The sequence below is a fragment of the Drosophila guanche genome, unplaced genomic scaffold (assembly GCF_900245975.1).
Source record: "Drosophila guanche unplaced genomic scaffold, DGUA_6, whole genome shotgun sequence".
Lineage (NCBI taxonomy): Eukaryota > Metazoa > Arthropoda > Insecta > Diptera > Drosophilidae > Drosophila > Drosophila guanche.
In genome coordinates this window covers 3,994,445-4,013,821 of record NW_022995747.1, presented here as the reverse complement: position 1 = coordinate 4,013,821, position 19,377 = coordinate 3,994,445, and the positions used below count along the sequence as shown (strand labels likewise).

Here is a 19,377-nt window from a genome sequence, read left to right as displayed (position 1 = left end):
ATGCACTTCATTGCCTCTGACAACGGCGACGGGGAGGACAAGGACGAGGAGGTTCAGAAACAAGTAGAGGACCAGTGCCAGCTCAGAACCAAGATGAAGACGAAGCAGACACTGAAGATGCGATACATAGACAATTTTCTGCAACAAAATTATAGCTGCGGGCATTTGGGTACTAATAATACAAAAAAAAACACACACACAGAGAGCAGAGAAAAGAAAAAGAAAGTACAGAATGAAGCACAAGAAAGTAAATATAAAAAGAAAGCGCTAGGAATGGGGGAAATAAATTGCCTGGGCGTTGGTTTACTCTGGCATTGGGAATGGGGCGTGGAAGTCGCCCCAGTTTGTCCCCGACTAATGCCGCATTATGCTAATAAAGTGCCCATACGACAATTTCATTACAGACATCTCACAGAGAGAACACAGACAGAGAGAGAGAGAGAGAGCAGAGAATGAGAATGAGAGAGAAACCAAGTCCCGAGGCAACTCGTGGCTTAAACGTAATAATTAAAAAGTGAAGCCGCAGCGCGATTTTATATTTTTTAATAACGCATGCTTTATGGAGGAGATCCCCCGATCCCCCGATCCCCCTTCAAATATGATTAGCTTTTGAAAACGATTGCCAGAGCAAGAGCAGAGCAGGTGCAAGATGCTCATCGTGTCCCCTTTTTATGGTCGTGGCCCATAAAGTGTAAAAAATAATTGATAGAATTTTTAAAACCACACTAAAACCGAGTACTCCAACAGTACAATTTATGCTCATTTTCATTTCGTTTTATGGATGCAAGAAACTCATAAAAATTCGAAAGTAATGAACAAAAATCACACAAAGGATGCGTGAGTGCGTGCGTGTGTCTGTCGGCATTTAAATATTATATGGAAATTTCTTTAAACACTTTTTACCGAGTTGTGCGCTGCTAAGGAGTAATCTTTTGACTCGATTGTGTCTGCTGCTGCTGCTGCTGCTGAGGCAATCAGACAGACACTCAGACAGAGCTATAGTCATCGTCTCTCTGGCTCCCTCACTCTCTCGGTCTCTGGATAAACAGTGAAACATTTCATCATTATCATTTCATTTCATTTCATTTGAATTTTTATTTGTTCTTCAATGTCTGTCGCGCAAGTTTCTTGTATATTTTTCTGTTTGTTTTTGCTTCTGCTCTACTCTCCTGATGGCTCCACTGCCACTCGTCCTCATACTCCTCTACTGCCATGTCTTTTCCATTTACCGCTTTTTCTTATCCATCGCCTGGGGTTGTGCAACAACAGAGTAGTCGCACTTGGCCAAACAAACTTCAATCGACAGAGATACCCTGACAAATGAAAAATGGGTACATAAACTGCCATATTCAGTGGCTCAAAGTTTCGAGTGAGTGAAAGCAATTATGGAAAATCTTCCACTACAACTATGATTTTCCAATGTCGTAAGCTGCAAATGTTGCGTAAGGGAAATCACTAACAAGCTTGATAAGTACTCCCAGAGTCTTATGTAAAAGCATAATTGCATCTCCATAGATCAGCCCACAGACACTTTGCTGCCTGGCCTTAATGTGCAATGTGGCTTATGTTTTTAGGCCAAAGAAAGCACAAACACAACGACGACATGTCTGTCACTTCTTTTGCCCTCGATTAGTCTCTGTTTCGTTTGCTTAGGAAACTTTCCAGCTAATCCTTCGCAAATCAGTTTGTTGTTTTCTGCTTTTTGTGGCAAGTAAATATTATTATATAATTTATGCTGTAGTGTTTGTAAAGTTCGTAAAATATTCATGAGCTGCCACTGGCCTTGGCTGTTGTTTGGTTCACTTACTTTTCCACTCCAGGGGTCGATAAATTCGTTCGATTCGATTCGAGTTCATAATATTTACATTGCAAATCCACGTTGATGCTTTTTTTAATTGCTGCTGCTCGTTTTAAGCTCTTCTAAATCGGCTAATTAATTGCTCAGGCCATTTTGGCCACTGCTCAACTTGTCTGCATGCAAAGCCTTTTATGCTGCCGAGTGTCGTGTGAATTTTTCATTGCGGTTACTGCGGCAGAAGCCGGAGTACAGTTGTACAGTTGCACAGTAGTGGCCAATGTGGCAGCAAAAACATTTAACAACTATGGCTACTGCCACGACCAACTGGCATGGCAGTTAGTGCTGTTGCCGTAACTGTAAACTCGACTGCAATAAAATTCAAAACACAGAAACCCCGTCATTGCGGCCATACAAACGCTCATTACGCTTTGATGGAGCTTTGTCGGCGCTGCGCTACGGTCCGCTCCGCTCCGCTCCGCTTCGGAACTATTGCCCAGAAAACGGAAATGGAATCGTACCGCAAAAGTTGAAGTTGTGCAAACAGCAGAACGTGGACCTCCAAGTACTCCACATTACGGATGGATTGGATAAAGAAGAAGTGGCCAGGGGGTAGCAGCAGGGGCAGGGGCAGGGGCAGGGGCAACAGGAGGCAACAAAGTTTCAATATTAATGCCATTTACAGTTCTAATTTCGCTTTTTACGTCTATGCAACATACACACGGATACAGACACGCACACGCTACACTTAACACATTCGCACACACACACACAAACACTCTCAAAGTTCCACAAGAAGTTGCAGATAAGTCTCTGCCTCTGCCTCTGTACACCGCACCTCTCCGCTCTGGTTTACTCTGCGGCGGCTAAGCCGCAACATCGTTTATCTTCGGGGGTCATCATCTTATAATATTGGCCTTTCCGACATGCAATAAATTGCGCTCAGACAAACAACATGTCCGTTGGTCGGCCTCTGGTCTCTGGTCCGTTGTGGAAGCTACTACTACACTGCAAGAAAACATGGCTTACGGCCGGTCCAAGCTGCTCCAAGCTGGACAGAGCGGGTCAAAAGCTGGCCCGTAAGCAGACCATTATACCCATATTGCGCATACGCACAGTATGCCCAAAGCAAACAGACAAAAGTGCTGCAACAATGCGAACATTGGCCATATTTGAATCGGTTATACAAGTGTGCTTCTGTGTGTGTGTGTGTTTGCATGGTATACATGTAGATGTGTGTGTGTGCCTGTCACTGGGTGAAGTGTAGAAAACTAAAAGTTGGCTTTCGGGCTGTAAACAATGAACAAGCGCTCTCCCTCTCACTCACTCACTCTCTCCTGCTGTAGCAGGACGTGCGGTCGGCCATTTGTCCAGGACGGAGGCCTGTGTTTATGTGGAACTCCATGTTCATGAGCCCGAAATGCTTTTACCGAGTTTCCGCCCCATGCCAGACCTCATCCTCCACGCCACTATTTCTATAACCCAGACCCCAGACCGAGACCAAGGACCAGGACCAGTGCCAGGACCCATCTTCATTCTGATTTCCATGCTCGGCTTCTCGCTCGCTTAACGGCGCAATTGTTTGCATGTATTGTTGTCGTAATGCTTCAGCTCCCACTCCCTGCCTTCCCCTACTGCTCCTCCCTCTATCGCTGTGGCTGTGTGTATCTGTGTGTGTGTGGGCTTCTATTTAGTTTAGAACACTTAAACCGGAAATTGAGGCGTTTCGCTTTTTGCTTGTTTTCGTTAGATTGTTGTTATTTTAGTTAACAATTTATTTAGTTGCAGTGCCTCTCTGCCGTAATGCTCAAGCAGGAGCAGGAGCAGGAGCAGTGCCACACATGAACCGGACTCGTAATTTATGTGGTCTTGCCACCGCCCCCATGGTTCTGCTGCTGCTGCTGCTGCTACTGCAACATCTTGTCCATTCAAGAACACGAGCCCAGTGTGCTGCTCCGCAGTATTATTAATTTCCTGCCCAGACGGGGACACAGACACGAGCACGGACACAGCCAGAGCCACAGACTTCATCTCCGATTTCGTTGTTTGACTTTTTCACATCCTTTTTGGCTTTGCAAGCGATTTCGACAAAATCATTCTTCCTGGCATTCTGAATGTCATTCATGGACAATGGCAAAAGGTATTTTGGGCTGAAAATTCCATGAAACAAAAGGCAACCAATTAGGCCGAACACTGGAAGGATTAACCAATTTTCCAATTGCCATCTTCCCATTGAAAGCAAACAAGTAATTGACAGGCTCTAATAATACTTGCAAACCAGAACGAACGAAAACCTTTCTTCAATTTGCATATCTTTGGCAGAGCAGCAGCCCCGGCCCCGGCAACTGCCCCGGCACTATAACACTACGATGCCAAACACCAACGATGTTCCTTCATTCATAACTCAATCAAGCGGCTAATATGATATGACTGCACTTTGCTGGCAGCACGTACATGCATGCATGCTAGCCCCCCTCCCTGCCTAATGCCCGGGGCAGGATGCATGCAAAGGGTTCCCTGGTGTTGAGCCCACAACTCAATGCCCGCACACACCTCGTCCTCCATCCCGTCCCGTGCCGTGCCAAGTGTGCCACAAGAATTATATTTTTCCTACGTTGCACAGTCTCTGGGACAACTGCTATACGACTCTACTCTACCACCGACTCGACTATGCCACACACGCTAACGACAGCAGGTGGTGCTCGTATATTTATTTGTTTTTGCAGTGCACTGCGCCTGCATTGCCTTTCTCCTGTACCCAGTACCTGTGCCTCTTCCTGTGGCACAACCTGTGCCGCCTCGTTCTTGGCTTGGCTTGTTGATGTTGTTGAACTCATTGCAAATAAATACGCTTTTTGAATGCGCATGTAAATGACTTCATAAGCATTTTATTACAGCCAAGGCGAGGCGAGGAAGCTCTGTTCCATCCTGCCTTCTACTCTGAGTACATTCGCATCTGTGTGTGAGTGTATGCGTGTGTGTGTGGGTGTGTGTGTACATGCGTTTCGTGGTGAAATCAATTTAAGCAGAGGGGACACAGACACGGACATGGCTACATGCCACATAATTTTCCTTTACTCTTGATTTTTGGGGCTTCGGAAAAATTGTTTTAATTTTTAATGAACGCCTCTCGCTCGTTGGCGGCGAAACACGGAAGTCATACATCATTAGTAGCAAAATCCGGCTGCTTCAGTACACAGCCAATACACTTTCCAATACACTGACTCCCCCCACAGCTGCTGCCACCCCAACAGCCCTGCTGCGGGCGGCTCTTCCTGCTGCCTAACCATTTCCCTATTCCGTGCTCAATCGCGTTGCACGCGCGCGGAAATTTACATCGAGCAACTCACATAAATTGAAAAAGGAATCACAATTAATGAGTTCGATGAATACGCCATTGCCATTGGGTCTGGTGGTGCTGGGCTCTTGTATGTGTACGTGTGGCTGCCACACACTCTTTGGAGCTCTTTCTGTGGGTTTGTGTGTTGCTGTCTGTCTGTCTGTCTCCATGTCTGGCTGGCATCCTTCCTCCTGCGTGCCTCACAGTGGCAGCTTGCCCGCACTGCTGAAAGCATCCGAGTGTCTGTCTGCCTCCCATTCTGGCATATGATTGCAAATGCCGCACATTAGCGGATATCAAGTGGGTGTTACTGAGTGCCTGTCTGACTCTCGCTCTCCCACTCTCTCTACTCTCTCTCCCATCCAGCCACAGCCGTTGTTCATGCCGCCTGTCTGCGGTTTATGCCTCCAATTCTGAGTGTCTCTATGTGTATGTGTGTTTCGGGTCCATGCCAAATTGAATTTCTAGCCTTTTTAGATCCTTTGAAAAGTCCTGTAATTGAGTCATTTGAATTCTGACTTTTCAATTTGCGTTGCCAGTGCCACTGCCACTGCCAGTGCCCGTGCCACTGCATTGGTGTATGCCACTCAATCTGCCATGCAATTTAATAACTCTCAAACATAATTTATTAATCAATTATAATTTCATCTCTCTCTCCCTCTTTCTCTCTGATTGCAGACACCTATGTTGTGGCCTGGAAGCGGGGCATTGCCATATTAACTGCTGGTTCCGTGAAAGTGACGCCCGATCCACGCGTGCGCCTGGTCAATGGCTTCAATCTGCAGATACGCGAGGCCCTGCCAACGGATGCCGGCGATTATATTTGCCAAATTGCCACGATGGATCCACGGGAAATCACACACACTGTCGAGATATTGGGTAAGTAGGCCACAACCCCGAACTGACTGACTTTTCGACATCGTGGCATTGTTATGCAAAGTTTCCACCGCCATCACGTGCCCCTGCCCCCCCACTCGCAACAGCAGTATCCATCCCAGAATGGAGATTGACGTTCCATGGGATTTTTATGGGGCGGTAGAAATTTATGCAGCCTCCTCAAATCACTCGGGCCCCATTGTTTGGGCAGATCTATGTACCTCTCGCTCTTGCCACTGATGGTGATGCTGCTACTGATGCTGTGTGTTGGTCAAATTAACATATCCTTAGATCCTTAGATCCTTGGTGCTTAATGCTTTATGCGTCCGGGTCCACTCAAATATGCAAAGTAGATTCGCTGCAATTTGGCCGCTTTACGGCCACAGATTCAATAGAGAGACGAGCGTTGAAAAAAATCAAAACTAATCTGCCATTTGGCCCCAGAATTGTGGCTCATCTTTGGTTTCGAAACCCAGCTGCAGGCCTGCTGCCTGCTGCCCTCTGCCTAAGCCTTAGATGGAGATGTACAACGGATGCAAATTGCTGTTCCTTTCCAGCTCCCAGCAGTCCTGCGCCCAAACTACTTCCTGTCGGGACGCTACGGGACGGGGACGGGACCCATTGTGCCTAACAAGCGTGCGACTTCGGCTCCGCTTCAGCATTTGCCATCGGTTTCGGCTGAGAGCTTTGTTTCCCTGCTCCTACTTTTCCTTTACTCGCTGCTGCCGCTGCCGCTGCCGCTGCTGCTGCTGCTCCTCCATCTCCTTTTTATCCTTGTGGCATGCGTCTTCGCTGGGCTTCTAATCAGCAATGATGAATAATTTACATATATTTCCCCCCCAATTACAATGTTGCCCTTTATTTGCATACCCTTGTGTGTGTGTCTCTGTGTGTGTCTGTGTGTCAGTATCTATGTATGTGTGTTTGTGTGTGACTGCCACGCCTTCTGCATTGCTAACACTTGCCTTTTAACTCTCTTTTCTTGTGCTTTCCGTTTCTCTGTGTGCGGCGCATGCAAATTGCGATACAATTCCCCAAATCTCCGAAGTGCGCTGAAGCCCATCTCCATCTCCATCTCCATCTTTGTCTCCATGGACGCTCTTCTGTCTGTGCCTCTCCCCTTCCTTTCTCAACTCTATCCTCCACGTCTCTTAACTCTGTCTCCCCTTTCTCTGGAATGAAACTTCCCCTTTCATCCATCTTGCATCTCCTTTTTCGCTCAGGTCACTCCGCCATTTCTTGTACTTTTCTCTTCCATTGAGAGCCATAAAATGATTGAGAAATAGTTGTATTTGCGGAATTTCAAGCGGCCTTTAAGCCGATACAAATACATGGATTTTTTTGTTTAAGCATTACTCGGGAGGGAGCCTATAAAAAATGCGTATTTATTTTAGCAGCGGCAACTTTTTTCATTTGTCATTGAAACTTGGTCCTGGCTTGTGGTCCTGCCACAGCTCCCACATCCTCCTCGCAGGGGCGTCGGAGTTGCCGCAAGCAAACATTAAACGAAGTCTCGTCTGAACAGAATGGGGTTCGGGGGTACTCTTGTGGTGCTTCCGGGGCAGCAACAGCAGCCACGGACAAAGAGTACCAAAAAAAAGTCGATTATTGAAAAGTTTTGTTTATTTTATGTGTTTATTATGCGCTCCGTTTGCCAAATAATGATCATGGCCAGAAATATTTCGTTTATTGAACTTTTGCAGCGCACGTAAATTTCTCGCTCAGTTTTTTTCTCCCTCCCTGCCCGAAACCCCAACCATGGAACCCATCTCCATTATTGTCAAAGGAGAAACAAGCAAAAATAATGCGCTGTCGAAGTTTTTATAGGCTCGACAGCAGACAACCAACCAACCATACAACCATCCAACCATCCAACCAACAAACAACAAGCAATCCTCACTGCTGTCCGAGGAGCAACAACAAAAAAAGTGTGATCCCAATCCCGAATCCATGTGGCACGGGACTCCACTTCCACTCCGTATATAAATTTCATAAAGTTTGCCGCTCTCTGGCATATCGGCCTGGCAGTTTTTACGAGCGTAAATTACTTTCAGTTTGGCTCACACTAAAGATGAAAAAATAATGTGCGCTCTTGCCAAAGTTTCGCACTTGGCCAGCGACGTCGCACTTACAAAGACATTAGCCCCGGCGATGGCCAAAAAATGGACCAACTGAATCCAGTCGATCCATGGCGACGAAGCCAGAGCAAAGTCTCAGTCGCAGCCTCTGCCCGAAGGCCTGGCCAAGCAATGGCCAAAACTTTGACCGTTGACAAATCTTTTAATATGGCCCAAACATTAATATCTGTGCTTTGTGCTCTGTGCTCTCTGCTTTCTGCTTTGTCTCCACTCTCTCTCTCTCTCCTGGCGCCAACATAATTACAGACGAGCCACATGCCTGGCTCTCACCTAACACCCAACCGCTGCAGCTTCAATATTTGATGTGTCCGTGGATGCTGCTGTCAAGGTTGTCCTGCTCATCCTTGCTCTAGTCCTCTGTGCCCTGACTGCTCGGCCGACACTGTTGGCCCAGTGTCAATAGAGGGCAGTATTACCGTGTCAAGGACTGTTGACACAAGTTTAAGCTTAAACTTTTGCTTAAAAGCATTTTTATTAATTCAACCAGCGTCAAGTGTGGCAGCTGTAACTGCTGAATTATTCATATGACGTTTAATAAAACCAATTAAGCCTTCGACACCGCCCACATGCACATCCACAATTCAGAATCCACAATCCGTCCATTAGCCAGTGGGCAGTTTGTGTCTGTTGCCACTCAGTAGGGCAGCGAATCGATGTGTTGTGGTTCGACTTGGTTTGGGCCATGTGGCTCGCCCAAATCCAACCGCAAAACATTATGTTATGCGGTGGCAGTCGCGGTCAGCCATTGCGGCAATTTTCACATTTTTATCAGAGCCATAGCCATCAGGCATCCAGCCATCAGGAATCAGCCATCTGATACATGGATTTTTAAATGCATTCTGTGCGTGACTTTAATTCGTATTGTGTTGTGTTGTGGGATGCATGGAGGTGTGGCTTTGAGTGCTTCCACAATTACAATTAGCCTGCACTCGAATAGGATTTCTCGATAGTTCAAATGCCAACGAATGTGGCAATTAGGAAGTTAATTACAGGACACCGCAAAAGTCCAAGGCAGGAGTGGACTGTTTCTCATCCACTTAAAGTATCGATGACAATGCATGCATTAAACCGGAAGCCATAATTATTCCATTGACTATCATGTCGTGTCGTGTTGTGTTGTGTTGTGTGGTGTGTGGCATAGAAAATGAAGCCTCATTTCTGTGATTTATATGCACAATATGCCAAAACAACTGTTCACGGACACCCAGGCGGACACGGATACGGAGACGGATGTGGCTACATCGGAGACAGAGGCAGGGCACAATTGGTGGCAGTGGCAGGTGCTGAGGGGGCAGGGGACAGGGGACAGGGGACAGCCTTTAATTATGGGCAGCTGGCCAACACAAGTTCCATTCTGCACCAGCACAATGGGTGGAACAACAATGTTTGTACACTAACAAAAGATGCTGCTGCAGAGTGAGCAGAGTGAGCAGAGTGAGCAGAGCAGTGAGGCAGAAGGTAGAGGTGTGCCATAATTATATGCCACAAGAGGGATAAACAAATGCCACAGACACACACATGAAACTCTCAATGCAGACACGCATGCTGGCAAAAGTTTCTTTGGATACTTGAGACAAATTACCAACACACTGCAAAACCAAAGGGGAACTTGCACCATCTGAACATGCAGCAGGGAAAGCAAAAGGTGGCACGGCAGAGACGGAAAGGGAGGCAAGTCTTAGCCAAGTGAACCCACAATTAAATGCCAAGCTCTTGGATCCGTTTAAGTTCTCTGGCAATAAACTTTATCGCCCTGCAACAGAATATGGATTTAAATTGCTCAGCAGACTCCAGGCTGCAGACTACACAGGCTCGAGGACCACTTAAAGTTTTCCCAGCTCAAGATTCAAGTGTGTGAGTGGGTGGGTGGTGTCTGTGTGCAACTTTGAATACCACAAAACCATGGCCAGAAGTTGAGAGCCGCAGCCGGGCAGGCCAGCAGCCTAGCAGCCTAGCAGCCATTACAGCCCACCCACACACATACTTATACTTACATATAACGAAATCAATATGAAACAAACTCTGTCAAAACTGGCCGCAACCAACATTGGAGTTGCCTCAGCATCGGCATCGACCTCTGCTGCTGCTTCTGGCTGGTCCTGGCTCTGTTGCGGCTACTGCGGCAAATGCTTTGAAAGAGCTGCTTATTAAAATTTTTGCCAGCTGCCCGCAAACTACCAGCACCGCCACCGCCGCCACCACCGCTGCCACCACCACCGCCACTCGACAGAGCTGTCTAAAGATTGAGACCCATTAAGCAGTCGTCATCTGCATGACATTACATGCCGCAATCCCACGTATACATGCCTGCCAGTAGTCAATCCAAATCAATTCCACTCCCTGCCATTGAGTGCTCGTATTAAAAGAGCTTTCGGCACACACTCTCCCATTCCATTCGCATGTAGATGGAGATGGGTATATTTATTGAATTCAATATGCGATTCACTGGCGAGGATAAAGTCCCACCAAAGCGTGAAATTATTGAAAATACGGAGTATACATATTCCACAAAACATTCACACACATATCCACAGAGACAGAGGGAAACATATAGATAGAGAGCTAGGGGCACTAAGCTGCTCTGTGGCAATGCCACACACAAGCACAGGGAGGAGCTGCCAGTGTACTATCTGACATCGCCGAGTGTCCTTCCCTGGCTGCGCCTTTTGCCAGCCTCATGATTTATTATAGTCTAATGCATATTTTGTGGCTGCAACACACGAGTGTATGGTAGATACGGGTATGCTGCTGCCTGCTTCTTGCTGCCTGCTGCCCTTGTGGTGGCTGCCTCAGTGATCAATTGTAATTTTCTTTCGAATGCAAATATTCTCCACAGAGCTCGAAGCTCGGAGCACCGAGTCTTGGCTTGCGTTGCCTTGCCTTATTTGTTTTTGCCAGAGCAATCGAATATATTATTTTATATATTGGAAATCGTATGTGATTCGAAAGAATTGCATCAATAACACATGTTTGCCGGTCCACTGTCGGGGTCCGAATTGATTGCAACGGGTGTGAGTCGGCCACGATACAAGTGTGTCTACATATGTCATAATTTGATGATAACCCAATCAGATAAATATGCAATCTGCTGCAGCTGGACACCCCTTCATAGCACGTCCCTTCCACTGCAACAGAGGCTATCAATGATTCCAGTTGGACCCTAATTTGTTATGTATATCAAATGCATTTCTGTGTGGATTTCGCTTTACTGAGCTGTCGATGATACTCGGAGACCACATTTTGAATGGCAATATTTGACAGGCAAACTTCATTGCAAATAAGTTAAATGTTACAGTGGACATGTCGACTATTTCTTGCTTCGTTTCCCTGCAAATGAATATCTCAATAATTATATATTAAAGTATCGGCAGGGTCGTCCCTCAATTTATGTGCACCCCAAAAGAACAAAGGACCCAAGAGCTTTAACAAAATAAAACAAAGAGAAGGCAGCGAAAGTAGAGAAAGCGAAATTACGAGACAAATAAGCGCAAATTCACGAAAAACTCAAAGCAAACAATGCCAAAAGTGGAAACAGAAACAGCAACAGCAACAGAAGCAACAAACTTTCCCTCTTTTTTTTAGTGGCCCCCAAAATATAATAATGCATAAGAAATGTTAATAAAATAGAATGAAGCCATCGACTGTGGCGACCATTGGCATTGTCCTTGATTTGTTGTTGGTGCTGTCCGGCGGCCCACAGCAGACATAATTTTTAACAGCTGTAAAATAATGCCACCGCAAGTATAAACAAATGCCAGTTGAGTCCCGAATTAAATCAAACTGTGCCCCAGCGGATCCATACTGAAGTCCTTAGCCAGGAGACCATCGTCCCGATTCCCTTGTCCAGGGTCCAAGCCAGAGACGCGTAAACGGCGTTTTCTCTCATTCAATTTGCATTCGGGGCGCACTTATTTATTCAAATTGTGTGATGTCCTTGCCGGCCGAAACTTTGCATAACATTTGGATGGACATGGCGACACTGGGACTGGGGGACCCAGGGACCACACCGCGTACCCTCCTGTGAACGTTGCCCCATTTCTAATGTGTTTTTTCTCTCTGTTCTTTCTGTTTATTCGCCCCGACAGTGCCACCGAGGATTCATCACATTAGCACCGGCGGACATTTGCAAGTCAAGAAGGGCTCCTCAGTGCGCATCGAGTGCTCGGCCACTGGTAATCCAATGCCAAATGTGACCTGGAGCCGCAAAAATAATATTTTGCCCAATGGTAAGATTCAGCATAAATACAAATACTCGTACCCATCCAGCGTCCAGCAGACAAAAGGATCCAGCGACAGAAAGGCCACTGCCACGCAAATTAAAACCATAAAGAGCAACAAAAGACAACGCCCAGGAAATGGGAGAGAGCAAAAGTAAATGAATATTGTCGTAAAAGAAACTTTAAACAATTTCCATAAAAATGAAAAGTCAAAGAAATTATACGACGAGTGCTGGCCCTTTCCCTTTTGCTTTCTCCCTCTTCTGTTTGTGGAGCAGCAGGAGGCGGCCATTCTCGGCCAGGGACTTGAACTCGAACTCGGACGCGTCCTTGTCCAGCGACCGGCTGGGCCGCTCCTTTATTATTAAATATAATGCTCACAGTGTGGGCGTGTGCCCCTATATGCCTCTCTCTGTTGGTGGTTGCGTTGTTTGGCTACTAGTGGGATCGGTGGGGCAGCCAAGAATGTCGGCATCAGGACATCACTGTCACTTGGCCGCACGTTGATTCCCTGTAATTGGCTCTGTCATTTCTTGGTCTCCCCGCAAAACCACCCACAGCCACACGACCTTATTGAGTTGCATTTTTCATGCGGTTTTCATGGTTACATACTTACTCCTTTGCAGGCGAGGAGAAGCTCCACTCGCACGTCCTCTCCATCGAGAACGTGGACCGGCACAAGGGCGGCGTCTACATATGCACGGCGAACAATCGCGTCGGCCAGCCCGCCTCCAGCCAGGTGGTGCTCCATGTTCTATGTAAGTATGCAGCTCCCCAAACCCCACTCACACACTCGTTACACACACACACACACACACAATGGAATGGAAGGGCGAAACAAATTAATTTTTTCACCGTGCTTCGGGGTGCTGCGAGTCTGTGTGTGTGTGTGTGCTCGGAGTGCTCGGAGTTTCGCTGTCAGTTCAATTTATGTCAAAACTGATTTCGATTTCGAACGGGTATTGACTCTCGATGCATGCAATCGCGGCACCCAAGTACACGGTAGGGATCTACTAGGGAAAAGGGCAACAACAGAACTACGGACGTGGCATTCACCGCAGAGCGCGGAGCAGTGCTTTTATTACACTTCCGTGCACACACTTACTCGACATTTATTGGTTGACTCGCACAATTATTGAAATGCCTTACGGGTGGTATCGACCATTCTGACATTTATTAACAATTTATGTGTAATTTGGCGGACTGCGACGGACAGACACTTCCCGGCGAAAGCGGACAGGCATTACATGTGCTAATTACATGGCGCTCCCAACGATTGCTGGCCATTGGGCCATTGATTTTTTCGTTTTGGCCCCGAGACCCATGTTCATTTTATTAACTAATTTCTTAACATTCTTTCTGCTCCACCCACAACCCGATGTACAGATTCGCCAGAAATCGCAGTGGAGCGTCCCGTTGTCTTCTCGGGTGAAGGGCACGAGGCCATGCTGGTCTGCATCGTCCATGGCGAAACACAGCCTGAGGTATGTTTTAATTAAATTTCATACATAAATTTTCATTAACGCGTTTGCTCACTTGGAAACACGTACAACACAAACCCCGCACCACATCCGTGGTGGAAACACACACAGAAAATCCTAAAAATATACATAGAACAGATAAAGATATAGATATTTGTATCCCATATACTTGTGGAAGCAATCTCAAAGTGATTTTCCCTGAGAGTCGAGACTTTTGCAAGTATATTTACATGTAGATAAATATCCAAAGTCTGAGATTTTGGGATGCCTTTTTTTAACGATTTTCAAGCAGCACAAAGAGACTTTGATTCAGCAAAAAATACATCAGATATGATTATCATCCAGTAAATTTGGTCAGCATTCCCTGAATTCCTTTCATTTTGTTCAACCATTGTTCTTAGAGCAGAGGAAAGGATGAGCAGCTGCCGTACAACGCATTAATTAAAAGTCTACAAAGGCAAATTGAAGTGCACTACAAAGTGCAGATAGGAGAAAGGCGCCGGGCATAATTTTAATCAAACATCACTCACAATAGTCCCAGCGAGAAAGGGAGATGACTCCAGACAGAGTGAGAGAGAGAAAGAGAGAGAGAGAGAGAGTCAGTGTCAGTGTCGGAGTCGCAGTCGGAGAAGCAAAGTGTAATGTCGCCTGTGTCTCAATGCATTTTTCGTATATTTTTGCAGTCATTTTTATCCCACTTTTTTTTGTCATTCTCTCCGCTCTCCTTATTCTTGGTGTTTATTTTTGTGCTTTGCGCCTTTTGTCGACATTTAAATTAATACGCTTGGCTATAATTCAAAGTAAAATTGCGGAAGTTGCCAAAGCGGAAGTGAGAAGCGGCGAGCTACCGACAAAAAAAAAAGCGAAACAGCAGGAGGAATGCCAAAGAACTGGAAAAGGAAACCCAAAATGACATAGCAGCACACACACCAGAAAAAGAGTGAAGAGACTGAAAAAAAAGGATATACGAATGAGAGAGAAAGAGAGCGAGAGCTATGGCTACAAAGGAATGGCAAATAATGACTTGCGACCGCAAATGTCAATGCTTAAAATTATACAGCTCCCGTTTCACTTCACATTGTTTCGCTTCATTTTGGTCCTACCCTTCCACAGGGTATTACTGACTGTTGCGAGATTTTTGAGCCGCTTCTTGATCTGCCATTGTGCACCTCTACTTTGTTATGATCCAATCAAAACGAGTCTTAAATCAATCTGGCATAAGCTTCACTTTATTTTACTTTCTACAACGGATATTTGATGATTGAAAATGATCGAAATCAGACTATGTTCTATATGCTGTAGCCACACTGTATGGCTCTGTGAGCTGATGAGCTGATCAGAACCGGATCATCATATCATATTGTTTCCCCAGAATAAAATGTATCCGCTAGTGTATGCAGCGCTGTAGGCCTCATGGCCACACTTCCCTCTCCCCTCCCATTTGCGCCTCGTTTTTGCTGGCCGTGACTGCCGTCGTGACTGCGGAGTGACTGGGAAGCGGCACGCCCATTCCCCGAATTTCGACAGCGCATTAAGTTTTTATGCTATTTAATTTTTAACATTTTCGTTTTTTGTGTGCTGCTGCTGCTCGCTGCACGGTGCCCCTCGTTTTGTGGCCGCAAAGAGTTGACTGCTTTCCAGGGAAAAGAAGAGCGAAACTATTTATTTGCCAGCCCAGCCAGAGCTGCAGCTACATTTGTAGCTTTATATTTGTTCTGTCCGACACATTTCATTAAAACCCGTCTGCGCCACGTGGCCCGCCTCCTGCTTTGCATGGTGCATGCCACTGACGGCGGCCGAAAGGGCGGGGCGTGGCAGTTAGTAGTCTTTCAGAATGGCATTTCCGCATGCAATTTTTACATTTGCCGTCCGCTCAGCTCCCAGCAGTTCGTCATTTTTGTGAATTTATTTCATTGAGTTTTTCTGGTTTTTCCTGCTTTTTTTTTGTGGTTGTTTTATTTTGTAACCCCCGTGGCTAAGTGTATACAATTTAACGCTTCCTTGTCGTTATTTCTGGGCTGGTAACGGGGCTCCCCCTTTTAACGAGCCTTCCCACACACCCACCCACCAGCGAACGTTGGCTGGAAAAAGCTCTCCACAATCCACGTGCCGCTCGCTGCATGCCTATAAAAAATGCTCGAGAGTGGCCAGACGGGGAACGAGTTCGTTTTTTAGATTTAGAAGCAGATTTTGTTCGTTACCCCCGCCGAAATGTTAATTAAAGAATTCAGTGGCATGTTAACCCTCCAGGGCAAAGGTCATTTTAATTAGCGTGTCAAGGGGTCGAAAGTTGGCAAAGTTTTTGCAGCACTGTTTTAGATTTGAATGAATAATCAGAAGTTGTGTGTGGACTAGAGTGGATCATCCGCCATCATTAGGATTGCCCTAATGAATCCGACAGGAATGTTGAAATGTATATTGTTTGAGGAAATGCATGCAGATATCATTGTCCAGCCGCAGCGAGCATTTTTAATTATGTCTTGTCAACGCGGAATGGTGGCTGCCGGCTCTCGATTGTTGGCAAAAACCACAAACTAGGCAACGCTGCGGCAGCGTGTATTAATTATTTAGCAACCATTGAAAGGCACTCGGCCGGGCGGTCACCGTCGAACACTCGAACGCCCCACAGATTGTTGAACACATGCCACACCATACCGCAGCATGCCACACATGGCGATGCCTTTGGATAGGGCACTTATGTGCATATTTGCATATTAATTACGCAGTGCACCGCAAGCCCAAGTCTGGCTGTGGGATATATATTCATAAACCATTGATATTGTCGATTTGTTGCATAATGAATATCATAAACAAGCAGCGTTCTCCCTCCATCTATCTACCGCGCTAAAACCACATACTCTAGTGATGAGAATGTGTATGGTAAACCCCTATAAAACACCCAATCTCTGCTCATGCGACAGCAACAAAGTCATTAGAGCAATTGTCATTAACATGAGCGACGGCAATGAGACAACATCATTATCAACGTCATCGGGTGGGCCTGCATGGGGGGGGCAGGGCTGTGCTATGTGTCTGTGCGGAGTAGGGGCAGTGCCGCATTGTCAACGACGTTGTACCCGTCATCGATGTCGAACGCATTAAACATGCAGCAGCAACTGACAGAGCCATCAACATCAGCATCAGCGGCTAACAGCATTAATGGGGGGTCTGTCCGCCCAGCCAGCCCCTCCTCGAACCCTTTACTCCCTCCTCCAACTCCAAAAACAACCCCCACCAGGGGACAGCTACTGCACTTCATGCACTTTCATCATCACTCGCTCTCTACAGCCGCTGTATCGTACCGGGAGTGTGCTAGGGCTCTAGCTCTCCATAGCTATGCCGCTGCAATGGTTTTTAATTATTTTGCAAATTAATTTCCAAATTGGTAATTTTCTTCACATTTGCACACACGCCCCCAAACAGCAGCAGCAGCAACAGCTGCAGCGGCTGCTGTAATGAGTTTTTGTGCGGCGCGACGGGACGGAATGAGTAGTGAAAATTAGCCTATTAGCCTCGTCGCAAAGTAGATGTTTAGAGGAGAAAGCCGTATAACAACCTAATTAGAAGATACGCTAGCCTGGAAATTGCACTGCAAAACAGTTGCAAAATATAATGTTCGGATGATGATGATGATGATGCAAATAGAGGAGCATGTACTGGAGCAATTTTGTAATTTTATTCAACATAAGCTTACTTCAAGCTAGGAGAGAATTTTGATGTTACTATGCTGCGTCAAACCAAGAGCCAGAACAGAAGAAAAATCATTCCATTGTTGCTGCAAATATGAAATTAGGAAATATTTCATTGCCTCAAAAGGTCAAAATAACTTACCTAAAAGATCTGTGGCGATTATGCATCCATGTGTTGCACATCAACAAATTTTGCACTTCAATTTAACATAAACTAACAAAAATAAAACTGAAACCTAATGAAACACATCCATGAAGGGGAATGAGGCCTGCTCCGGATTCAAAAGATCAACCAGAAAGCACACAGTGCCAGCCACGCCCTCGAAAAGGCTGTGTGGACGATCGGGCATACGAGCCTGCTCCTGGTAGTCTGCATCGGTCAGCACCTCCATGAACTTGAGTGCCCTGTAGTGGTACAGCATCTCGTTGGTGAGGCGGAAGAGCAGCAGAAAGACATAGCCACCGCTGGCCACGCCATGACAAATGCCAGGACCCTTGCGCAAGACTCCCCGCACCCAGACGAGATCCGCCGCCTGACGTATGGCTGTCAAGTATGTCTCATCTTTGAATATCAAGTAGGCCTTGGCCAGCAAGTAGACTGCCCCTGGAGCGCCGTGACACCAGTGCAGCAGGCGCCGGTCAGGGTCCCTGCCCGTGCACAGGTCCTCCATGGACACTGGAAAATTTCCCAGGCTGTCCTGAAGTTTGACAAAGAGGTCAATGGAGGTCTTAATGTCGCGTATGACGTCTTCCGTGGCAGAGATCGGTGTTGTGCGGAACCAGGGACTGTCGAGCAGCATGTGGAGAATGCCGCAAATGCCATGGGAAGCTCCCAGATACTGGGTTCCATAGTGCTGATACATCAGCGGCGACTGGCTCTTGCGGATCTTGCTGTACTCACGGCCACTTTTCACAATCATCTGGCAAATGGCGATGACGGTTTCGTCGGGGATCTCCTTCCGTCCGAGAACCTCGTTGAGCCAGTAGCAGCCAGCCAGATAGCCGGCACGTCCCTGCATGAAGTCGTCGCAGCCAGTTTTTGTGTGCATTTTCTCCATGCTGGACGGAATGCCCGTCTTGAAGATATCCAAATCCTTGGTCAAGGCTATGGTGTTCCCGAGTGCTGCCGAGATGGCGGCGGAGATGGCGTATATCCCAGCATTGCCACAGATGAAGGAGAAGCGTTCAGCGGAGCGCTTCAAATGTGGCCTGCACTTCTGCTTGGCGTTGCCCATCAAGGCGAGGGCGTAGTCCAGTGCTTTAGGGAACATAGAGTGCGTCTGCTCCGATGTGTGTAGCTTCCAGAACATGAAGCTTATGCCAGCATCTCCCACATACAAATCACCGCGCTCATCCACCTCCGAGTCATTCTCCTCCAGAATGGTCTGCACGTACAACCGAATCAAACTTTCGATTTGTTTGTCATCGGCCGCAGTTTGTCCCTCGCCCGGGACGAAATCCGGAAAGGGATTTGGAAGACTGCGATTATGACCTAGCATTTTAGTTTGGTATTTTTCGGAATTCAGAGACGCGATATTACGTAACGTTGCAGGGTTTCAAGTGTGAGCTTGTGAGTGCTCTGCCTGGAAATGATCAGGCTTGAAATGCTGAAATCAAAGGCCTACTCGATAGATATGGACTACAAAGATGGGTTGAGTGATTTCTATTCGCACTCTTAACTAGGGTCTGATGTGTGATTAATTCTTCATTATCTAATTTCTATTAGCTTTTCCCTGGTTGATGCTTGGCAGTAGCAGGTGCCTGAGGGCCCAGGCCAAGTCCGATCCAATTGCTGTTGGCAACAACTTAAGTCAAACTGTGGCCATTAGTGGCGACACCAG

At 46.6% G+C, this 19,377-nt stretch overlaps 2 protein-coding genes across 5 annotated transcripts in view; one reads left to right on the top strand and one right to left on the bottom strand.

Moving 5' to 3' along the window:
- Positions 1 to 19,377, top strand: part of LOC117583117 (neural cell adhesion molecule 1) — a 135,523-nt gene that overhangs the window by 101,512 nt on the left and 14,634 nt on the right. For all 4 annotated transcript variants that reach the window (XM_034271305.1, XM_034271306.1, XM_034271303.1 and 1 more), the window contains 4 exons: positions 5,814 to 6,014; positions 12,235 to 12,375; positions 12,993 to 13,124; positions 13,753 to 13,850. In XM_034271305.1, the coding sequence (XP_034127196.1) occupies positions 5,814 to 6,014; positions 12,235 to 12,375; positions 12,993 to 13,124; positions 13,753 to 13,850 (572 nt within the window). The remainder of the gene's footprint in view (positions 1 to 5,813; positions 6,015 to 12,234; positions 12,376 to 12,992; positions 13,125 to 13,752; positions 13,851 to 19,377) is intronic.
- LOC117583118 (lanC-like protein 3 homolog) lies at positions 17,520 to 19,118 on the bottom strand. The gene is made up of 2 exons (XM_034271307.1): positions 17,679 to 19,118; positions 17,520 to 17,622 (listed from the first exon to the last, which is right to left on the bottom strand). Exon 1 carries the CDS (start codon positions 19,033 to 19,035, stop codon positions 17,773 to 17,775), a length of 1,263 nt encoding a protein of 420 aa, XP_034127198.1. The 5' UTR covers positions 19,036 to 19,118; the 3' UTR covers positions 17,520 to 17,622; positions 17,679 to 17,772.

Bases quoted from the DNA above. Each gene is read 5' to 3' on its own strand.
- LOC117583118 (XM_034271307.1), bottom strand. From the start codon at position 19,035: ATGCTAGGTCATAATCGCAGTCTTCCAAATCCCTTTCCGGATTTCGTC.